General features: G+C 37.0%; 1 protein-coding gene across 2 annotated transcripts in view; it reads right to left on the bottom strand.

Annotated features, from left to right (window-relative positions):
- Nucleotides 1–4,402: 4,402 nt before the first annotated feature.
- Nucleotides 4,403–17,034, bottom strand: part of LOC127858033 (actin nucleation-promoting factor WASL-like) — a 43,035-nt gene continuing 30,403 nt past the window's right edge. The window contains exons 6-12 of one of the 2 annotated variants that reach the window (XM_052394880.1): nt 16,124–16,311; nt 15,663–15,819; nt 14,818–14,994; nt 14,206–14,525; nt 8,990–9,004; nt 6,620–6,725; nt 4,403–5,734 (exon numbers count right to left, since the gene is read on the bottom strand). In XM_052394880.1, the coding sequence (XP_052250840.1) occupies nt 5,682–5,734; nt 6,620–6,725; nt 8,990–9,004; nt 14,206–14,525; nt 14,818–14,994; nt 15,663–15,819; nt 16,124–16,311 (1,016 nt within the window). In that variant the 3' untranslated portion in view covers nt 4,403–5,681. The remainder of the gene's footprint in view (nt 5,735–6,619; nt 6,726–8,989; nt 9,005–14,205; nt 14,526–14,817; nt 14,995–15,662; nt 15,820–16,123; nt 16,312–17,034) is intronic. The other variant, XM_052394891.1, reaches the window with a different exon arrangement.

Below are 17,034 nucleotides of genomic sequence, written 5' to 3' on the forward strand. Positions count from 1 at the left end.
TGTCAATGCCTTTAAAAATGTCCCTTTTACGTTATACGGATGATATGATTATGTCCAGTAACACAGCAAAAAGGAATAGATTTACTGCAAGAAACTTATTGTAAACACTGAAAAAACGAAAATCATCATTTTCAGAAAAGGTGGGCGACAAACTTCTAACCACTTAACTATAACGATAAAGGGATTGACATTAAAAGTAAATTAAATATCTCTGACTGTTTTTACGCCCGAAGATTCCTTTTCGGAAACACAAACTACACTTTCAGGAAAGCATTGAAAGCTTTTTTAATGAATAAATATGATATTTCTGTGAGTCATAAATTAAATCTCAATAATATACTTATATTGCAAATGTTGAACTATGGCAGAGAAGATTTGGGTTTTGCTAATAGTCCATTGAACGTGTTCATATGCAATTTTGTAAACAAATCCTCAGTGTTTAAAGAGGTTCACTAAATTATTAAGTATATGGCAAACTTGATCGTCTTACTTGCCAAGGTGCCAGATTTGTTAATATTATTAAGTATTGGATTGGGTTTACTAGAACATCAGACAATAAGAAAGACTATTTAATGTTGGTTAATGATTGAAATGTTCATTCTAATAAAATCTACTGGTGTTCATTACTTTAGGACTTGCTTAATGTAACCTAAGATTTTAAGAGGCAAGGCTTTTTCAAGATTTTGACGATGATAAGGAATTTATTTCAAATGTTGAACAAAGATTAAATAATAATTTAATTAACAACTGGAGAGATTGTGCAACTCAAGCAGAGCCAATTTTTATAAAAAGAATGCAGTTTTTAAATGTCAGCCCATTTTAGATTTGTGCACAATATAAAACTTTCGAATAGGTTTTTCTAAATTAAGATGCTCTTAATTCACACATGATAACATGTAGAAAGTGAAAGATGGGCCAAACCTGTTCCCGTTCCTACAGGCGACAGATTTGTGTGTGTAATACATTAAATTACGAATGCCATTTTGTTTTAGAGTGTATCATGTATTCAGAATTAAGATCTCGGTATATTACAGAAACCGACCTAACATGATCACATTGTTTGAATAACTAACGATTGAAAATAAAACGTTGCTGCACAAATTATGCTGTTACATATATGAATCATTTTAGTTAAGGATAGTTATACATATGTATCGTATTGATCTATATACGTGTTAAATGGTCATTTTATTGTTTTGTCATAACTAAGTTTGAACGCCTCTTATCAATTGTCATTATCTTATTAATGAATGGTATATTACAGTATCGAGCATATTGATGAATGTTTTCTACAACAATATGGCTGTAATGTATTAAAGGAATTGTAATGATTGAGTTACGGATACTTTTTATCAGATTTAATCGCTGTACTCACAACTGTTATATTTGTATAAAGCATACTGAATGACGTTTTGACCACCTATATTTTTATTTCGTAGCTGGTCTGTATATGGTTCATTAAATGCCTGTCAATCAAAATTAAACATCATTATAAAAATTATTTTAGTGTTGCGTGTATGTTTATCTACATACACACGGTGTATAACACAGTCCCCCACTCGGATGAAAACGCTAAATCGGTACCCCTCTGGGATGCGGTACTGGTCATTCTCGGATAAAAACATGGTTTTGTATTGATGGTCATCCACAAAGCTTTCTAATGAAAATTCAATCTGCATATTATTAGGTTATTTTGATATGCTGTTATAAAGAAAAGTTTTTGATTTTTAAATACTAGCTTTCATGCTTGTTGGAATGGTCAATTTACTGTTATTTTCTTTTGTAATATGTTTATTATTTACTTGTCACAGACTTGGAATTATAAGGGTAAACCATCAAACATAAGAACATCTTAACAAACACACTGTGTCCACAATAAAACAAGAGCACCGCCTTGCGGGTGCAGACCGCTCATCTATTTTCTTTTTAAAGGTGAAGGGACTCTCATTTTCAATCACAAAGGAGGGAGGGGTGGAGTGAAGAGGGGTGCATTGTGTGGGGGTGTGGACATTTATTACATTATCTTCCAAAAATGCGAAAAAAAGGGAAAAAATTTAGGGGGGGATTCGGGTGGGGGGAGGGGGATTCTTGGGTGCGATGGTTGTAAGGTATTTCAAACATAAAATAATAAAAATAAATATATATAATAATATATAAATTGGGGGGGTGAGGTGGTGGGGGGGGGGGGTATAGTGTGAGGGTGTGGTGGTCATTTGTGAGATGATCTTAAAAAAAAAGCAGCAAAATTTCATAATTTGACCTTGAGAGTCAAGGTCATTCAAAGGTCAAGGTAAAATTCAACTTGCCAGGTACAGTAACCTCATGATAGCATGAAAGTATTTGAAGTTTGAAAGCAATAGCCTTGATACTTAAGAAGTAAAGTGGATCGAAACACAAAATTTAACCATATATTCAAAGTTACTAAGTCAAAAAAGGGCCATAATTCCGTAAAAATGACATCCAGAGTTATGCAACTTGTCCTTTTACTGTACCCTTATGATAGTTTGCGAGTGTTCCAAGTATGAAAGCAATATCTATGATACTTTAGGGGTAAAGTGGACCAAAAACACAAAACTTAACCAAACTTTCAATTTTCTAAGTATAAAGGGCCCATAATTCCGTCCAAATGCCAGTCAGAGTTACATAACTTTGCCTGCACAGTCCCCTTACGATAGTTAATAAGTGTTGCAAGTATGAAAGCAATAGCTTTGATACTGTAGGAATAAAGTGGACCTAAACACAAAACATAACCAAATTTTCAATTTTCTAAGTATAAAAAGGGCACATAATTCTGTCAAAATGCCAGTCAGAGTTACATTACTTTGCCTGCACAGTTCCTTATGATAGTTAGTAAGTGTTGCAAGTATGAAAGCAATAGCTTTGATACTTAAGGAATAAAATGGACCTAAACACAAAACTTAACCAAAATTTTCAATTTTCTAAGTAAAAAAAGGGCACATTATTCTGTCAAAATGCACGCCAGAGTTATCTAACTTTGCCTGCCCAGTCCCCTCATGATAGTAAGTAAGTGTACCAAGTTTGAATGCAATAGCATTGATACTTTCTGAAAAAAGTGGACCTAAACGCAAAACTTAACCAAATTTTTCAATTTTCTAAGTATAAAAAGGGCACATAATTCAGTCAAAATGCACGCCAGAGTTATCTAACTTTGCCTGCCCAGTCCCCTCATGATAGTAAGTAAGTGTACCAAGTTTGAATGCAATAGCATTGATACTTTCTGAGAAAAGTGGACCTAAACGCAAAACTTTACCGGACGCCGACGCAGACGCCGACGCAGACGCCGACGCCAACGCCAAGGTGATGACAATAGCTCATAATTTTTTTTCAAAAAATAGATGAGCTAAAAATAAGATCCAATATTCAGAAGCATAGTTGATTAGCTCCAACATCCAAGATTAATTTATTTTTATATTTATAATAATTGTATATATTTTCTCGGTGTCTTGTACATAACCTTTTTGGGAACTCATGAAATAATATATATAAACAGCTCTCCGAGAAAACCAGACTTGATGGATGTGCATGAAGAGTCGTACCACATTATCCTGTGCAGTTCTTACAAGCTAATCAGGGTCGACACTATCCGCCTAGACTGGATTTTAGTGTAGAAGAGACTTCCTTTAAATTAATGAAAAATTCCATAAAAGCAGAAAGTGTTGTCCATGATTAGCCTGAGAAGACTGCAAAAGCTAATCTGGGACACACTTTAAGGACATGCATCAAGCCTGGTTTCCCCAGAGTGCGCCTCATATCTACTTGTTAAGAACTAAAAATTCAGTAATAACTTAAATTTAGGCGTCTTCTTCCTAGGCTAGATAGATGTCATACTTAAATCGTGACAAATCAGCCATAACTTTTATTTGTTGTAACAACTTAAATTTGACAATTAATAAACTAAATAAAATGTAAATAATAGGTTTATTTTATAAAAAGACTACACAATATACACAAAGAAGAAGACATAATGACAAAGTTAACAAGAGCACCGCCTTGCGGGTGCAGACCGCTCATCTATTTTTCTTTTAAAGGTGAAGGGACCTATCTCAATACTTCAATCACAAAGGAGGGAGGGGGTGGGGTGGGTGTGTGGCCATTTATTACATTATCTTCAAAAAATGCAAAAAAAATATTTTTTTTTTAGGGGGGGGGGTATTCTTGGGTGGGATGGTTGGATGGTATTTCAAAAATAAATTAATTAAAAAAAAATAATTTGTTTTTTAACCATGTTTCCAAAAAATTATTTTTTTTTTTTTTGGGGGGGGGGGGCGGTGGGGGGTATAGTGTGAGGGTGTAGTCATTTATTAGATGATCTTTAAAAAAAAAATGAAAAAAAAAATGAAAAAAAAACATTTTGGGGGGGTTATAATTCTGGGGTGGGGTGGGGGGGGGGCTTGGGGGATGGTTTGGGTGGAGTCTATTGTGGTATGTCAGGTAAGAGTTGTTATGTCAAAGTATCAATCAAATCTAATCATAAATAAAGAAGTTATGGCAATTTTAGCAAAATTTAATTATTTGACCTTGATAGTCAAGGTCATTCAAAGGTCAGGGTAAAATTCAACTTGCCAGGTACAGTACCCTCATGTTAGCATGAAAGTATTTTAAGTTCTAAAGCAATAGCCTTGATACTTTAGAAGTAAAGTGGATCTAAACACAAAATTTAACCACATATTCAAAGTTACTAAGTCAAAAAAGGGCCATAATTCTGTCAAAATGACAACCAGAGTTATGCAACTTGTCCTATACTGTCCCCTAATGATAGTTTGCGAGTGTTCCAAGTATGAAAGCAATATCTATGATACTTTAGGGGTAATGTGGACCAAAACACAAAACTTAATCAAATTTTCAATTTCTAAGTATAAAGGGCCCATAATTCTGTCAAAATGCCAGTCAGAGTTACATAACATCGCCTGCACAGTCCCCTTAAGATAGTTAGTAAGTGTTGCAAGTATGAAAGCAATAACTTTGATACTTTAGGAATAAAGTGGACCTAAACACAAAACTTAGCCAAATTTTCAATTTTCTAAGTATAAAAAGGGCACATAATTCTGTCAAAATGCCAGTCAGAGTTACATAACTTTGCCTTCACAGTCCCCTTATGATAGTAAGTGTTGCAAGTATGAAAGCAATAGCTTTGATACTTAAGGAATAAAATGGACCTAAACACAAAACTTAACCAAATTTTCAATTTTCTAAGTATAAAAAGGGCACATAATTCTGTCAAAATGCACACCAGAGTTATCTAACTTTGCCTGCCCAGTCCCCTCATGATAGTACGTGTACCAAGTTTGAATGCAATAGCGTTGATACTTTCTGAGAAAAGTGGACCTAAACACAAAACTTAACCAGATACTGACGCTGACACTGACGCCGACGCCAAGGTGATGACAATAGCTCATATTTTTTTTCAAAATATAGATGAGCTAAAAATACACAACAATAATATACTAGTATTACTCAACTTCAATCAAGATTCATGTTAAATGGACACATACGAGTAGAAAAGTTTTTTTTGTTATTTAATAACAGACAAAGATAAAGGTTTGTAGTTAACTGTTAAGAATTGAGCTTCACATTGAACAAAGATTGTTGTTTATATGTTTTACAGTCAGAAATCAGAAATGCACTAGCGGTATGGGTAGTCCATGTTGGCAAATCAATCTCTAGTCTGACCACTCCTCATCATCAATGTCATCGCTGCCTTCATCATCGTCATCTTAAAAACACACCATACATTTATTCATTGACATCTCTCCTGTGCATTTATTCACACACAACTAGCTTTTGCAATTTGTAGCAGAAACAAGAGTGCAAACCAAATATGCAAACCAAATATTGCTGTTAATAGGTCTGTGTAATGTTAATCTGTGAATCATGCATTAATTTGTTGTAAAAACGATGGCATAGAAAATGGCAATGATATCAAACCAGGCCTTAACCAATTAACACATTCATCTCATTAAATTAAAACAAATCTTAAGTAAGGTCTGTAGGAAAGCTACCAACAAAGAAAATATCAGTGCAATACCTCGATCCATCTGAACTGAAAGTATTTGAGCAGAAACAGTTTTTCTATTTAAAGTAACAGTGACATTGATCTTGATCTGACTGGCATGAACATGCAATGCCAAGTTATTAAATGGAAAAAAATCCTATAGCAGTGACCTTGACAAAACCTGACTGGTCCCTACATGCATCTCAAGCTGGGTTTGCAGGTAAGCTACCTGTATACTATTTCGAAGTAACACCACGTTCAAAACCTAAGTAATTGAGCAGAAACTTACATTCTATTTTTAATAAGATTGTTTTTTAACTTCACCTGACCAGCCCCGAAATAATTCCAGAATAAGGTTTTTATTCAAGCTTACTAAATCTAAAGTTTTATCAAGACTAGTTAATTAACATAAACTTCTGATAATGAACGGATTAACTTATTAGAGAGCAGACAACATTAATTTGGCAAATTTCGGATCATTCAAGGGCCATAAATCAGAAGAGCATCTGGATGTTAATCACACACGATGTGGAAAAACCAACCATCTGAAAGACTTAAATATAACCTTCTATGCATCAATAAATAACAACCAAGACTTGCGCATACCTGAATCCTGCATGACATTCTTCCTCTGTGCCAGGGCTGCAGCCAGGGCTCCAACAATCCCACCCTTGGGCTCAGCAGCGGCAGGAGGGCTATTGTCAACCTCCACCTGGGGGTGGGGATCAAAAGGTCAGTAAGTGGCACATAACTCTACATAATCCAGGAAGGAGCATGAAGCTGGTGTTTCTGTAGAGCCATTCAATTAGAGATGCCATTGCTTTATGAACAACATTTTTGTTACAATCATAGCCTAGTTGAAAGATAAAAGGATATACTCATCCATAAACAATGTATTTCTACGTCCTTATTAAAATCTACAGAAAACAATTCCAGAATGCAAAATAATATTATTCAGAGTAGAACTTTTGTATCTGATTGAAACGTTGAATACAAAATATGGTTTCACAATTATCCATTACCCAAGTTCCATCCATTATACAGACTCCTCTCTCAAGACAGAAGAATAAGCGAGAAGTTGGCTCAAGTTAGGAGCAGTTAATGGTCCTTTTAACAACAATATAATTGAAACATTTAAATATGACACATTGAAAGCATTTAGCTCAACTTTCAACCAGCTACCATAAAAAAAAAACGATAGCAATTACTTTCTAAGATCAACAAGAAAGCAGTCATTTGAAAGACAATCTATTATAAAGGTTCGCAGCAAGATGAATGCTTCACCTAAAACCTTTTCAATATCAAGGATTTGTTAAGCTAGTTGAAGAAAGTTTAACATAAATATGTTAGCAATTACATGTTACATCAAATTAACATTTAACAATATTAAACATAGACATGGGTTGTACATAAGCAAAAGAAATTTACCAGGATAGTACTGCTAGCATTGATTTGGAGTAAAAATGTCCCTCTAACATTAAAATGAAACATTTGAGACACACTATGATAAAATCAGGCTCAATTCGAGTGCTTTAAGTGTTGTCCAGATGAAACTGTGCATCCCCATAGTGGACTGCCCAGGCTAATCTGAGACAACCCATCAGATTTATGCATTAAGCCCCATTTTCCCTGAGCATTGCTTATTTTCTTACTATTTGTCTATGGTGTTAAAACATGTACAATAAAAAAAAATAGCAGTCAATCAAATAAATGTGTTTTCTTGAAGTTGGGTTATAAGAACTAAATTGAGATCGGAATGTCAGGCATTGGAATTATGCATGCATATCTTAAGAAAAACTGTTTAAAAAAAATATGTTAATCAAGAAAATAAAGTTCCTCACATGTGGTACAATTTAACTTTTGTGTTATGTTGTTAAAGTAAGGTAGGCATTTAATATAATATATTTGCAAAATTTAAACTGCCATATTTTGTTTCGTCACTTATTAGACTTTAACAATGAATACTATTGAATCTCTAGAAATTCTTGGAACAACTTTTTGACTCCATCAAAATGCCTTATTTCCAAAACCAGTCACAACATAGTTATGCAACAGCAGATGGATATAAAACAAGGGCTGTTTGTAAAACATGCATGCCCCCCATATGGACTGTCTGTTGTAGTGGCAGCCATTGTGTGATACGTTTTTTGTCACTGTGACCTTGACCTTTGACCTAGTGACCTCAAAAATCAATAGGGGTCATCTGTGAGTCACGATCAATGTACCTATGAAGTGTCATGATCCTAGGCAAAAGCGTTCTTGAGTTATCATCCAAAAATCATTTTACTATTATGGGTCACCATGACCTTTACCTTTGACCTTGTGACCTAAAAATCAATAGGGGTCATCTGCGAGTCATGATCAATCTACCTGTGAAGTTTCATGATCCTAGGCATATGCATTCTTGAGTTATCATCCGAAAACCATTTTACTATTTTGGGTCACCGTGACCTTGACCTTTGACCTAGTGACCTCAAAATCAATAGGGGTCATCTGCGAGTCATGATCAATCTACCCATGAAGTTTCATGATCCTAGGCGTATGCATTCTTGAGTTACCATCTGGAAACCATTTTACTATTTCGGGTCACCATGACCTTGAACTTTGACCTAGTGACCTCAAAATCAATAGGGGTCATCTGCGAGTCATGATCAATCTACCCATGAAGTTTCATGATCCTAGGCGTATGCGTTCTTGAGTTATCATTCAAAAACCATTTAACTATTTCGGGTCACGGTGACCTTGACCGTTGACCTAGTGACATCAAAATCAATAGGGGTCATCTGCGAGTCATGATCAATGTACCTATGAAGTTTCATGATCCTAGGCCCAAGCGTTCTTGAGTTATCGTCTGACAACCACCTGGTGGACGGACCGACAGACAGACCGACAGACCGACATGAGCAAAGCAATATACCCCCTCTTCTTCGAAGGGGGGCATAAAAAGTCACTCATAAGAGAATGAGATGATGCTACCTGTGCTCTGATAGACTGGAATGAGTGAAAACAAACAGAAATAGAAACAATGTTGAAAATAACATCCTAGCATTCAAATTTAATATTTGTTCCATAAATTATTGTCAATTTAGTTGGCAAAGATTAGGTTTAAAATTAATTCACATACACAGGAATAGAAACTTTTTAACTGCAACATTGTTTTAAACATACAAAACATAATGTGAGGTGTACTTTGAATGATTAGCAATATAATCGATACCTGTATTGCTATAACTGCTGTATAAAATTCTTAAACAAAGTGAAACTTTTTTAAATAGGCTAAGTAAATTATAAAATGACACAATGAACCAAAAAATGAAAACACATAGACTTGTCATACTTTATGACAGAAAACAAATGAACCTTTTTTAATAAAGAAACAAAATTCTAAATACTCAATGATAAACTAGCAAGATGACGGTTAAAAAACATGTCACGCCGATTGTCAATCATTCTTGCATTTATTAATTATTTATTAAGCTGCACTATGCAACTGTTTCACCTTTGATCTTTAGAGTGACCTTGACCTTTGAAAAGGGGTATGGCTTGCGCAGGTTATGACTTCTCCAAATTGTAAACATTTCTGATAAATTATTTTATAATTTGCATGATTAATGATAAGGTCAGTTAGCCACACAAACCAAACCCAAATTTCACACCTATAATTTTGGATAGTCCTGTCCTTTGACCTTAAGTTGTGATCATGACATTTTGAATACAGAGACAGTTGTTAAACAGAACATGTCCCCTCCACATGGAGAAAATTTGTGGTAAATATTTTAAATTACATGATAAATGATGAAGTAACAGCCAAGAAAATCTGTTGTATGGCCAAATTTAACCAGTGGCCTGTAAGTGTGACCTTGAGGCATGATACACCGCCTCCACACGGTGAACATATGCTAAAAATTAGTTTAAAATAGAATTATGAATGAAAAACTGGGACAAGCTGTTTTATGGCAAAATATGATCTTCAACCTCTTTGTGTGACCCTTGAGGTAAGTTGACGGGTGTCACATGCAAAATGACGTCTCTTCATTTGTAAACACAGACACCATCATATACTAAGCTTAGACATACACACACACATACAATCGACCATTGTAACTGTTCTATCCAGCTTTCTGCAAGGCCGCGGCTTGACAATAAAAAAACAAGGGCTGTTTGTAAAACATGCATGCCCCCCATATGAGCTGTCAGTTGTAGTGGCAGCCATTGTGTGAATACGTTTTTTGGCACTGTAACCTTGATCTTTGACCTAGTGACCTAAAAATCAATAGGGGCCATCTGCGAGTCATGATCAATGTACCTATCAAGTTTCATGATCCTAAGCGTAAGCTTTCTTGAGTTATCATCCAGAAACCATTTTACTGTGTCATGTCACCGTGACCTTTAACATAGTGACCTGAAAGTGAATAGGGGTTATCTGCGAGTCATGATCATTGTACCTATGAAGTTTCATGATCCTAGGCGTAAGCGTTCTTGAATTATCATCCGGACACCATTTTACTATTTTTGGTCACCTTGACCTTTGACCTAGTGACCTGAAAATATATAGGGGTCATCTGCGAGTCATAATCAATGTACCTATGAAATTCATGATCGCATAAGCGTTCTCGAGTTATCATCCAGAAACCATTTTACTATTTCGGGTCACTGTGACCGTGACCTTTGACCTAGTGACCTGAAAATCATAAGGGGTCATCTGAAAGTCATGATCAATGATCCTATGAAGTTTCATGATCCTAGGCATAAGCGTTCTTGAGTTACCATCCGGAAACCATTTTACTATTTCGGGTCACCGTGATCTTGACCTTTGACCTAGTGACCTGAAAATCAATAGGAGTCATATGCGAGTCATGACCAATGTCCTTATGAAGTTTCATGATCCTAGGCATAAGCGTTCTTGAGTTATCATCCGGAAAACATTTTACTATTTCGGGTCATCTTGACCTTGACCTTTGGCCTAGTGACTTGAAAATCAATAGGGGTCATCTGCGAGTCATGATCAATGTCCCTATGAAGTTTCATGATCCTAGGCATAAGCGTTCTTGAGTTATCATCCGGAAACCATTTTACTATTTCGGGTCACAGTGACCTTGACTTTTGACCAAGTGACCTCAAAATCAATAGGGGTCATCTGCGAGTCATGATCAATCTACCTATCAAGTTTCATGATCTTAGGCCTAAGCGTTCTTGAGTTATCATCCGGACACCATTTTACTATTTCGGGTCACCGTGACCTTGACCTTTGACCTAGTGACCTGAAAATCAATAGGGGTCATCTGCGAATCATGATCAATGTACCTATGAAGTTTCATGATCCTAGGCATAAGTGTTCTTGAGTTATCATCCGGAAACCATTTTACTATTTTGGGTCACAGTGACCTTGACCTTTGACCTAGTGACCTGAAAATCAATAGGAGTCATCTGCGAGTCATGACCAATGACCTTATGAAGTTTCATGATCCTAGGCATAAGCGTTCTTGAGTTATCATCCGGAAACCATTTTACTATTTCGGGTCACCGTGACCTTGACCTTTGACCTAGTGACCTGAAAATCAATAGGGGTCATCTGCGAGTCATAATCAATGTACCTATGAAGTTTCATGATCCTAGGCATAAGCGTTCTCGAGTTATCATCCAGAAACCATTTTACTATTTCGGGTCACCGTGACCGTGACCTTTGACCTAGTGACCTGAAAATCAATAGGGGTCATCTGCGAGTCATAATCAATGTCCCTATGAAGTTTCATGATCCTAGGCACAAGCGTTCTTGAGTTATCATCCGGAAACCATTTTACTATTTCGGGTCACAGTGACCTTGACTTTTGACCAAGTGACCTCAAAATCAATAGGGGTCATCTGCGAGTCATGATCAATCTACCTATCAAGTTTCATGATCCTAGGCCTAAGCATCTTGAGTTATCATCCGGACACCATTTTACTATTTCGGGTCACCGTGACCTTGACCTTTGACCTAGTGACCTGAATATCAATAGGAGTGATCTGCGAATCATGATCAATGTACCTATGAAGTTTCATGATCCAAGGCATAAGCGTTCTTGAGTTACCATCCGGAAACCATTTTACTATTTCGGGTCACCGTGATCTTGACCTTTGACCTAGTGACCTGAAAATCAATAGGAGTCATCTGCAAGTCATGACCAATGTCCTTATGAAGTTTCATGATCCTAGGCATAAGCGTTCTTGAGTTATCATCCGGACACCATTTTACTATTTCGGGTCATCGTGACCTTGTCCTTTGGCCTAGTGACTTGAAAATCAATAGGGGTCATCTGCGAGTCATGATCAATGTCCCTATGAAGTTTCATGATCCTAGGCATAAGCATTCTTGAGTTAGCATCCGGAAATCATTTTACTATTTCGGGTCACAGTGCCCTTGACTTTTGACCTAGTGACCTCATAATCAATAGGGGTCACTGCGAGTCATGATCAATCTACCTATAAAGTTTCATGATCCTAGGCGTAAGCGTTCTTGAGTTATCATCCGGAAACCATTTTACTATTTCAGATCACCATGACCTTGACCTTTGACCTAGTGACCTGAAATTCAATAGGAGTCATCTGCGAATCATGATCAATGTACCTATGAAGTTTCATGATCCTAGGCATAAGTGTTCTTGAGTTATCATCCGGAAACAATTTTACTATTTCGGGTCATCGTGACTTGAAAATCAATAGGGGTCATCTGCGAATCGTGATCAATGTCCCTATGAAGTTTCATGATCCTAGGCATAAGCGTTCTTGAGTTATCATCCAGAAACCATTTTACTATTTCGGGTCACAATGACCTTGACCTTTGACCTAGTGACCTGAAAATCAATAGGGGTCATCTGGGAGTTATGATCAATCTACCTATCAAGTTTCATGATCCTAGGCCTAAGCGTTATTGAATTATCATTCCGACACCATTTTACTATTTTGGGTCACCGTGACCTTGACCTTTGACCTAGTGACCTAAAAATCAATAGGGGTCATCTGCGAATCATGATCAATGTACCTATGAAGTTTCATGATCCTAGGCATAAGTGTTCTTGAGTTATCATCCGGAAACCATTTTACTATTTCAGGTCACTGTGACCTTGACCTTTGACCTAGTGACCTGAAAATCAATAGGGGTCATCTGCGAGCCATGATCAATCTACCTATCAAGTTTCATGATCCTAGGCATAAGCCTTCTTGAGTTATCATCCGGAAACCATTTTACTATTTCGGGTCACTGAGACCTTGACCTTTGACCTAGTGACCTGAAAATCAATAGGGGTCATCTGCGAGTCATAATCAATCTACCTATCAAGTTTCATGATCCTAGGCCTAAGCGTTCTTGAGTTATCATCCGGACACCATTTTACTATTTCGGGTCACCGTGACCTTGACCTTTGACCTAGTGACCTGAAAATCAATAGGGGTCATCTTCGATTCATAATCAATGTACCTATGAAGTTTCATGATCCTAGGCATAAGCGTTCTCGAGTTATCATCCAGAAACCATTTTACTATTTCGGGTCACCGTGACCTTTGACCTAGTGACCTGAAAATCAATAGGGGTTATCTGCGAGTCATGATCAATGTCCCTATGAAGTTTCATGATCCTAGGCATAAGCGTTTTTGAGTTACCATCCGGAAACCATTTTACTATTTCGGGTCACCATGACCTTGAATTTTGACGTTGTGACCTGAAAATCAATAGGAGTCATCTGCGAGTCATGACCAATGTCATTATGAAGTTTCATGATCCTAGGCATAAGCGTTCTTGAGTTATCATCAGGAAACCATTTTACTATTTTAGGTCATCATGACCTTGACCTTTAGCCTAGAGACTTGAAAATCAATAGAGGTCATCTGCGAGTCATGATCAATGTCGCTATGAAGTTTCATGACCCTAGGCATAAGCGTTCTTGAGTTATCATCTGGAAACCATTTTACTATTTCGGGTCACAGTGACCTTGACTTTTGACCTAGTGACCTCAAAATCAATAGGGGTCATCTGCGAGTCATGATCAATTTACCTATAAAGTTTCATGATCCTAGGCATAAGCGTTCTAGAGTTATCATCCGGAAACCATGTGGAGGACGGACATACGGACGGACATGAGCAAAACAATATACCCACTCTTCTTCGAAAGGGGGCATAAAAAGTTAAAATAAAGATTAATTTTGTTGATATTTACTGGTCTCAATGTAGTTCCTTTCTTAATGGAGTCCAGAAGGTTTCCCCTGGCGTCACCTCCCTGTCTCACTCCTGCTCCTGCTCCAGGCTCCACAGGCTTCAGCGCCGCCCCCTTGTGAATCTCACTAAGCAGTCCCGCCCGGCCTGGGTTGGATGGCATGGCACCCATTGGAGGGGGAGGTGGTGCAGCTGGTGCCGAAGGAGGAGGGGGCGGTGGAGGCGGTGGTGCTCCCACCCCAGGGGGTGGGGGAGGAGCTACATGACGACCTGGGGGTGGCGGGGGTGGGGCGGCAGGCCCTTTTATGGGAGGCGGTGGCGCACCTGAGGTGAAAAATAATGTTTAAAAAAAGTGAAGAAACATGATTAAAATGCATAAATATGATAAATGAATTGGTTTAAAATTTGTCTTAGCAACCATACCTATTTATAAACCTGACAAACCATAGATTCACTTAAACTGATGTCTATCTTCCATCACAGCAGGAGATTATAGTTAATTTAGTGAAATTTAAATTAATAATTAACAACATTTAAAAGCAACAAAAAGATTTTAATCAAAGTTCCTATGTGCTTAGCGTTTTTTCAACTATCAAACCCTGTTCACATAACATACCATGCCCTAGTTGCCTGTTTGGTGTGGGAGGGGGTCTGGTTCCAGATGGGCTTGGGGAGTGGGGCGCCATTTGGGGGCGGCCCCCGGTGGGCGGCAGGGGTGGTGGGGCCCCTCTGGGGCCTGCGGGGGTTGGAGCTGGTACCCTGCTGGGTGGGGGTGGAGGCGGACCACTCGGGGCTTAAAATAGAAATAAAATCAAGATTAGATATGCAAGTATAAGGGTTGATAAAAAATTGTTTTAAGACAATTAATTGTTTCTATAACTTGAACAAGTTTCTGAGGAAAGACATAAGTTTGATCAGCATAAACGGAAAATATACAGTTAAATGTTTTATCAACATACCAACAGAGCAAAGTTACCATACCTTTAAAGTATTTGTTCACAACCATGCCTTAGGACATGTTTAATAATTACATAAAGATTATATTTTCATAGAAGTTAAATTTCCACATAGCTGTATATTAAAATTGTAACGTAACTAATGCTTTGGGGCAAGATTTTACTATTTTACAGTCATTTGAGAAATCTTGCACCATTACTGTCAATATTTTGTCGTCATAACTATTTTATTAAACTGTTTATGTTCAGCAAAAATTCCTTTCATACAACCAGCCCCCGCCCTTGACTGCAAATGTTATGTAACAAATTCTTCTTGCTTTTCTTAAAAAGGATTTAACTTATTTTGACAGCATTATACAATTAGTAAAGGTTGTCAAGCGCCCAATGAAATGTTGTAGCAAATAAGAGTTGTCTTTAGGCATATTTTATATTTTTATATTTTAGGCCATTGGCCGATTCTTCCTACAATACTATAGATAAAGTGTGCAACAAACATGATGCTTACTAGACTTTTGCTGTGCCATCTCTTTCCTTAGTGCATCAATACCGCCCTGCTTGTCAACAAAGTCGTAGATGAAATCAATTGTTTCCTCGTCCACTTGTGACTGCTCGATTCCTATCTGCTCCATCAGCGTCTTCATCTCTGGATCCAACTTCTGCATCTGTTATTACAATTAAATTTATTTTAATCCACAAATGAATCTATAATACAGGGCTCCATGCATGTGCATAACTGTTGTTGCTAGCATACACTTACTTAGTTTTCCATACAAGACACTTAAGAATATTGGGGTTTTAGTACAAACCTGTTTTATACCTACCTGTTTTCTGTCAGATTCACCAATTTAGTGAAAGCAACATAAAACATGTAAAACTGCTTATGATTAACCTTTGCTGAGTTGTCTATTCTTTACAATTTGTCCAACAGCTATAAAAGCTTAACAAAACTGGCGCTAGTCTACATACGTCGAGACCGGTGTTTGGGTCCCATCCAACATGGCTGACATGTCTGAAGTCAGTAGGGGTGCTGATATCTTCCTTTGTGATTTTCTTCTTTCCCTTGGCTCCCTTATCTTTCTTATTTGGGATATTTTTCCCATTGTTATTTGGCTTCACTTCCGTCAAGTTGACCTTGGGAGGTGGCGCTCCAGATCCTTAAAATAGACAACCAATCAAATTGCAATACACTATACTGACACACAATCATGTCTGAAGAATGATCTTATCTAAACTAGGAATGTGTCACAGAATGAGTCCCCACGGCAGGTATTTGGTAATGGACAAATGAACGACATTTCCAAAAAGACAATTGGCCTTCATTCTGACCAAACTTATCAAAGCCAAATTCCACCATTATACATGTACTCATTAAGGTACTTCACATGTTTTACTTTGATAAAAATCAACAAGGCAATTAAAGAGTTCAGTACACAACATTTGGGGTACTTCCATATGTTCTTTTGACTATAAGATGGGGTCCCAACTTTTGCCTACATTTCATCTTTTTAAGTGTTGACTTGAATATAAGACGGGGTAAAAAATATTGGTAAAGAAACACTTTTTGTTTTCAACAAAACCTGATTTACCATTAAATCATGCAATCAAAATATTTCAATACATTATGTAAATTTTCCAAGCCCAAATATAACCAGACAGAAACTGCCCTCAAGCAATTTTAAATTGTCGCTGATTTGACCCGTGTTAAGTTTGGAGAATTTCAAAGGGTCTATAATCAGCTTAAACAGGATCTGCTGACCACATTTACTCTCACACACAGTAATCTCCCTTAAGTCACAAATATTTCAATACACAAACAGTACTGGTGTTGTTGCTTTTTTCTTGTACTTTAAAATACATTTTAATAATATTTGGATTTA

This window comes from Dreissena polymorpha, chromosome 1, assembly GCF_020536995.1.
Source record: "Dreissena polymorpha isolate Duluth1 chromosome 1, UMN_Dpol_1.0, whole genome shotgun sequence".
In the NCBI taxonomy this organism is placed as follows: Eukaryota; Metazoa; Mollusca; class Bivalvia; order Myida; family Dreissenidae; genus Dreissena; species Dreissena polymorpha.